This window comes from Nannospalax galili, unplaced genomic scaffold, assembly GCF_000622305.1.
Source record: "Nannospalax galili isolate Female #2095 unplaced genomic scaffold, S.galili_v1.0 scaffold54, whole genome shotgun sequence".
NCBI lineage: Eukaryota > Metazoa > Chordata > Mammalia > Rodentia > Spalacidae > Nannospalax > Nannospalax galili.
Genome location: NW_008341028.1, coordinates 15,006,825 through 15,013,124, shown reverse-complemented (window position 1 = coordinate 15,013,124; position 6,300 = coordinate 15,006,825). Strand labels below are relative to the sequence as shown.

The 6,300-nt window shown below is 51.0% G+C and overlaps 1 protein-coding gene across 3 annotated transcripts in view; it reads left to right on the top strand.

Moving 5' to 3' along the window:
* Positions 1 to 2,792: 2,792 nt before the first annotated feature.
* The window catches only part of LOC103736921 (cytochrome P450 1A1), an 8,417-nt gene continuing 4,909 nt past the window's right edge, over positions 2,793 to 6,300 (top strand). For 2 of the 3 annotated variants that reach the window (XM_008836539.2, XM_029565088.1), the window contains exon 1: positions 5,286 to 5,386. Coding sequence is in view for 1 of the 3 variants with exons in the window: in XM_029565087.1 (XP_029420947.1) it covers positions 2,844 to 2,888 (45 nt within the window). In the remaining 2 variants the exon portion in view is untranslated. Of the gene's footprint in view, positions 2,889 to 5,285; positions 5,387 to 6,300 lie in introns of those variants that run through there. The other variant, XM_029565087.1, reaches the window with a different exon arrangement.

The window sequence follows — 6,300 nt, the reverse complement described above, 5'->3', positions numbered from 1 at the left end:
GGTGGGGCTGATTTGAGTCATATAACAGAGATGCAGGCTAGGGATGTAGCTCAGTGGTAGAGCACTTGCCTAGCTTACTAAGGCCCTGAGTTCAAGGCCTGATACTGCAAAACAACAAGAAAATCTTCACAAAACAACAACAAAAATCCCACACAAATATGGGGCTGGAGAGGTATCTCAGTGTGTATGAGCCCTTGCTTTGAAAGCATGAGGTCCTGAGTTCAAATACCAGCACCCACATAACACTGAACCTGAACCTTTAACCCTAGTACTGTGGAGGGCAGACATAAGGGGATCACACTGGGGCTTGCTGGTCACCAATCTAGATTCAGGTTCAGTGAGAGACACTGTATCAAGGAATAAAATAGAGACTGATAGATCAGGACACCCAATGTCCTCCTCTGGCACACAATTGTGCACATATCACACACACACACACACACACACACACACACACACACACACCACAGGACAAACACACACAAACCCCAAACAAACAACTCCCAAACAGAAACAGGGATTTTCTGTGCATAAGTTGTACTAGCTTTAGGAAAAACTGGATCTAGGTAGAAAATGTCATCAGTTCCTTCCCTTTCTCCCTCTTCTCTGTGGTTTTTTGTTCATGTATGTATGTATGTATGATCTATCTGGCTAGTCCTGTTTTTTTAATGTTTTATTTTATGTGTATGGATGTTTCACCTGCATGTATGTAAGTGTACTATGTGAGTGCAATGCCAGAAGAGGATGTTGGAGCCCCTGGAACTGTTATTTACAGCTATTAGCCACCATGTGGTGTTGGGAACTGAACCCAGATCCTGTGCAAGAACAGCCAGTGCTCTTAGTCTATGAGACATAATTCCAGCCCCGTAAAATAGCATTACTTTAACTATAGCAGACAAGAAGCAGGGAGCAGATGGTTTCCCCATCTGAGCCCTGGGTCCAGATGATTGAATTTCTCTGTTGATCTGGCACAGATAGGGGAGGAGGGGAAGGTACTTGGGGCTCATATCTTGGCTACTCTAAAGAGTTGGGATGAAGCCACATTGAGAGACACACATCCTAGTTTTCCATAGCTATCCAAATTTCTCTCTTCCCAAACTGCATCCATTCTTTTCTTTTTTGAGACAGGGTCTCCTTGTAGCCCCAGCTAGCCTGGAACTCACTATGCAAATCAGGCTGGCCTCCATCTCACAGAGATCTGCCTGCCTCTGCCTCTGCCAAGTGCTGGGATTAGAAGTGTGTGCCACCACATTCACCATTGTTCTCTTCTTAAGTTCCTCAAGGTCTAACAGTTTTCCACTCTCCAGAGTCCCTTTGTTCTCCATCCCAGCATTCTCCAGCTCCTGTAGTACCTCTGGGTTCCACACAGGCTTTCTTAGGGGTGTGGTGCCTGTCTCCCCTGAGGGGTAAGGATTTTTGCAGGGTCTTGCTTGTCTACTGACTGCTGCTACTTAGCCCTCAGCAGTACTGACCAAAAGCTTCAGGTTGATGACTCTGCTAGGTTGACTCTCAGCTTTCTGTGTCCCTCCAGCCCAGAATCCTCTCCCCTCCCCACTGTCCCTGCTCCTGATATCAGTCACTAGGGAAGTCAAAGAGCTTCTCACGCAAAGGTGTGTAAACTTTGACCCAGGATTGGGTGTTCAGCTCTGGTTCAAGGTCCTTGAACGTCCTGCTTGTCAACCTCCTTCTCTGCTTAGGAATTAATAAGGGCCACATTCCTGCCACTGTCGCTGTTAGCCCAGACAAGGCTTGGTGATAAGTGAAAGCCCCCCACCCCCAACCCCCTGTAACCTCAGTGCACCTGACTCCTATCCCAGGGTCTGGGGAGATGAAGGCCCTGGCTTAGAGCCAAAACCTGTCCCCCGAGGCTTCCCTTAGCAGAAACAGCCATGACCTGGAAGCAAGATACCAGAGTTCTAGGCCCGGCTTTCATCTGCTGTGTGTCACTGGGCCTTTTCTTTTCTGGCATCAGTCTCTCCAACTGAGAAGTGGGATATAAACTGGTTTTGTTAGCTAATAAACTCTTTGAAACCAAGAGCCCTTTAGAGAACAAGCCAAACAGTGGGGCTTCCTGAGCTTCTTTCTGATTAAGAACCTCTGCCCTAGATGGTCTTCCAGCCACGGTGAGCAGGCTGCCAAGACTGTCTGGAGGGAGGGCATTGCTGGAGATCTGGAAAGTGAATGGAGAGGGTGGCTACAGAGCAGGCTAGGGGATTTGGAAGTGTCTTGCTCCCTGAATCCTTGCAACGATTGATTTTCACATAGGTTCTTGCTCCAAAGTACGTGCTATGAAATTCCTCAGGCTGAGTCAGAGATGCAGCAAGTGGCTGCAAAGACACCGGGAAAGCCAAGCTTCACCTCCTTGTTCCTGCCTGCTGCCCATTTTTCCTCTTTTTTTCTCTCCATTTCTCCTTTCCTTTTTCTTTTTTGCCAGATTTGCTATGTTCCCCTGGCTGGTCTACTGTTACACTTTATATAAGTCAGGCTATACTTGAACTCATGGCAATCCTCCTGCTTCAGCCTTCCAACTAGGCATGCACCATCATGCCCAGCACTTGCTGCCTATTTTCTACCATTACACATGGAGCTCAACATCACTGTTGCTATGCACCCCATGCGTAATGCAGCTATGTCAAACATTTATGCTTTACAAGGACTTGCTTATCTGATTTAATTTTCCACAGGCAGGTTTTTTGTGTTAGGGTACAGAGGAAGAAGAGGCAGATTGGATGAGTAAGGGTCAGATGTCCTGAGAATCACTATGGTGAAGAGCTGGAAGGGACACCAGGAAGAATCTACCCTGCTGTGGAGAGCCTCTAGGAGGGGATGAAGACGGAGAAGTGATGTTTTATTTGAGACTCAGCCAATTGGAACCATTAGAAGCCGAGGTAGGTGGGCCTGCTGGATCCTGATAGAGGTTCTGGTCTCCACCTTCAGATACTCAAGAAGTTTTAAGCAAAGGTGGTGACAGAAAGATTTAGGTCATATGTGGTGGCACATGGCTTTAATCACAGCACAGGCTGTCTGTGAGATTGAGGCCAGCCTGGTCTACATAGCAAGTTCCCGGCCACCTGGAGCTGCAGGGAGACCCTGTCTTGGAAAAAAACAAAAAGGTTTTATACATTCTGGATGCCACAGGGGAGAGAAGGAATTGGAAGGGTCAAAGGCAAAGGGGAGCAGTTCTCTAAGGAGTAGTGATGGGAGCCTGGATGATGCTGTGGCAGTGGAGCTGGACAGATGTAAAAAACAGCCAAAAGTACCCATGCCCTTCAGTCTGTTTTCAGCACAGCAGCCTGAGTGATCTTGCTCAGCTCAGACTACAGCCACATCTATGCTACACAGAGTCAATCTTTCTCAGTGGGGCTCTTCTACATAGGGGCAAATGCCAGGAGAATCCCCCAGTCCCACAGCCCCTGCACATATCCAGCTCCTCTGGTATTCTTCCTCCCTCAAGAACCACTGTGCTGGGCCTTTGAACTTGCTGTGCCCTCTGTAAGGTGCACTTCAGTCAGACACCCGAATACCTGAGTTCTCATTACATCCGGCTACCTCTGTGTTGTCTCAGAGAGCCCTTCTCTGCCCACCCCATTTGCAGTTGTAATCCATCCTCTTCCAGTTCCTACTCCTTTTCTGCCAATCTTTCTTTTTTCTCTAGCACTTTTGACACTGCCACTCTGCATTTTGTTGTGTATCCTGTCTCCCCCTCCCCCATCAAGGTGTGAGCTACATCAAAGGAACAGCTGCTAGTTTTATTCACTTCTTCATTTATCACCAGCGTTGGGCTCATAATAAGCGCTTAGCAAATACTTGTGCAATGCGTGAGGGTGGGATCCCTGACTGCGGTGGGAGGTGAGGAGATAGATGAGGTTGTTTTCCGGCCTTGGGCATGGGACAGAGGGCAGTGTTATTTCTGGGCTTGGGACCTCACAGGGAAAAGTGGGCGATGATGTTAATTAGGACAGGCTGAGCTAGACACACAAATTTAGCTTTCTCCTCAGATATTTTACTTTGGGAGCACTCGCGTCAAGGGTGGAGACCGCGTGCAAAGCAGCCAGCCAGGCGTGCCGGGTGGTACTGCGTGTCCTGCCATCAAAATGTGGTCACAACGCTGGCAGGCCTTGGCTCACAGGCAGGAGCGGAGCTCCGCACGCAAACCCGGCCTTTTGCACCATCTAATAGCGCCCTCGCACTGCTTAAACAGCTTCCGCACAGCTCCGCCCCCGGCTCCCTTCCCCCAGCTAGCGTGACAGCTCTGGGACCCGCGCCCGGCTCGAAGTTGGATGGTAGGGTGGCCGCGCGGGCCTCCAGGCTCTTCTCACGCAAGCCCTGGGCACCACGCCGCCAGGCAGGTAGGGCGGGGAGCCGCCGCCCGACCTCTGTCCCCAGGAGGATGGAGCAGGCGCACGCATGCATGCCCGCCCCGGGAGCCCGAGTGCCAGGTGCCTCCTCCGTGGCCCCGGGCCCGCTCCTTCCACCTCGCGTGGATCCTCCCTCCACCCTTTCCTCCACCACCCGCAGCTACATCCTCAGTCACCCACCACCCGATTTCTTGCTCGCACCAAGTGAAAACGCTAGCAGCCCTGGGAGCTCAGACCCGCGACAGCGCTGTCCCAGGCTGACAGCTTGCTTGAAGGTGACCCCAGCGCAGCTCTGCAAACCAGCGCTCAGTTGGGAGATCTGCATGTCCCCCATCCATTCCCGCCCCTGGACCAGGCAGCTCGAACTTCGGTCGGTCTCGGGGCTCTGGGGCACAGAATCAGCGGAATGGCGCCACTCGCCTTCCGGTCCGTGACCTCGGAGCTGGGGTCGTTGCGCTTCTCACGCGAGCCTGGACTCAGCAACCCGGGAAAGGAGGTCACCACTCAGCAACCCTGCCTTTGCCTTCCTGGCACCCATTGGCTTGTTGTTGTGGGGGAAGCTCTTACAAACCCAGTGTTCTGGGGGCCCAAAAATAATGGAGAGGGATCCTCGTGGCCCGAGATGGAGCCCCAACACCCTCTCTTCAGGCTGTCCCAGTACTTTTTCCTCAAAGCCCTCCCTCAGCAGGGTTCTGGACTGTGCGCGGGGTGCATGGAAGTGGGGGTCTCAGGTGACCCCAGTCTTCACTTTTTTACATGCCAGCACTTTTATCATGTATCCCCAAAGTGGGTTCTTGCCTATCTCACTCCCTTCCTGCCTAGAGCAACCCTCCCCCCAGCTGTCCCTCCCTTTATACCACCACTGGGCTCCAGGGAAGGAGGTGTGGCCATAGGCACAGTCTCCTATAAAGGTGGTGGTGCTTTCACCCTCATCCCGAAGGTGACAGTCTTTGGAGCCTTCCCTCATCCTCTTTGGGTCCCTGGCCAGGGAGACCACTCTTGAGCTCAGCACCTCATCACAACCAAAGGTGAGTGCTGGGGATTCCTGGCTTACCTCTTCCTTCCCCTCAAAAGGAAATTTTTGGTGCCTCTAGATCTTCCTGGGTAGCCACTGGCTTAGCCCCTCCAAAATTGGAGAAAATAAAAAGTGACCAGGCAGTTTAGCTCCTTAGGAGAGAAACTGAGGCCAGAGAAATAATAGGACTTGCCAAAGGTCCAGTAGCTAGTACCAGATGTCTAGATAGAGATGAGATGCCACTCCACTTTCAGGTCTCCACAACCCAGTCTCCAGCTTCAACTCCCAGGGGCTCACTAACCACCTGGGGCTTCCCAGTTCCTGCATGTGCAGCTCATCCCTTAGACTGTGTAATGGGGAAGAGGGCTCCTCCCTGGTGGGTAGGGTGAATAGAGGGGATGAGTTGGGTTTTCCTATCTAAAAACTACCCCTGGCAGCCTCTACCTTCCCATAGGGTAATATATCAGAGCTGACAGTTCCAGGCTTGGGCTAGAGAGGCTGATCTGAGCAGGGGCCCTTGGTGCTATCCAGGGACTTCTCTATCTGGTTGACTATCTCCTCCATCCTTATTGGGAGACCATCAGCTTGACATATTGCCAGTTAAAGGGAGAAAGAAACACCACATTTCCCTTGTCCCTTTCATCTTACAAAGGCTAAAATTTCTTAGGAACACCAATTTTCTAGAAAGGAAAACTTTTCATGGCACTTTAAGGACTGGCAGAATCCCCAGTTCACTCAGAATTGAGGTGTTAATGTGCTTTGGGATTTGCTCCACCAGGAAGCTGCTCTCCCACTCCAAGGCAATCTGTAGTACTTGAGGTAGGAATTATACATCCCCTTGTCTTGTGTGGTTCTCCCTAGATTGTCTCTTCCTGGGATCACACCCTCTAAATTAGTTAATCGTCTCTTTCTGTCTCTGTCTCTCTG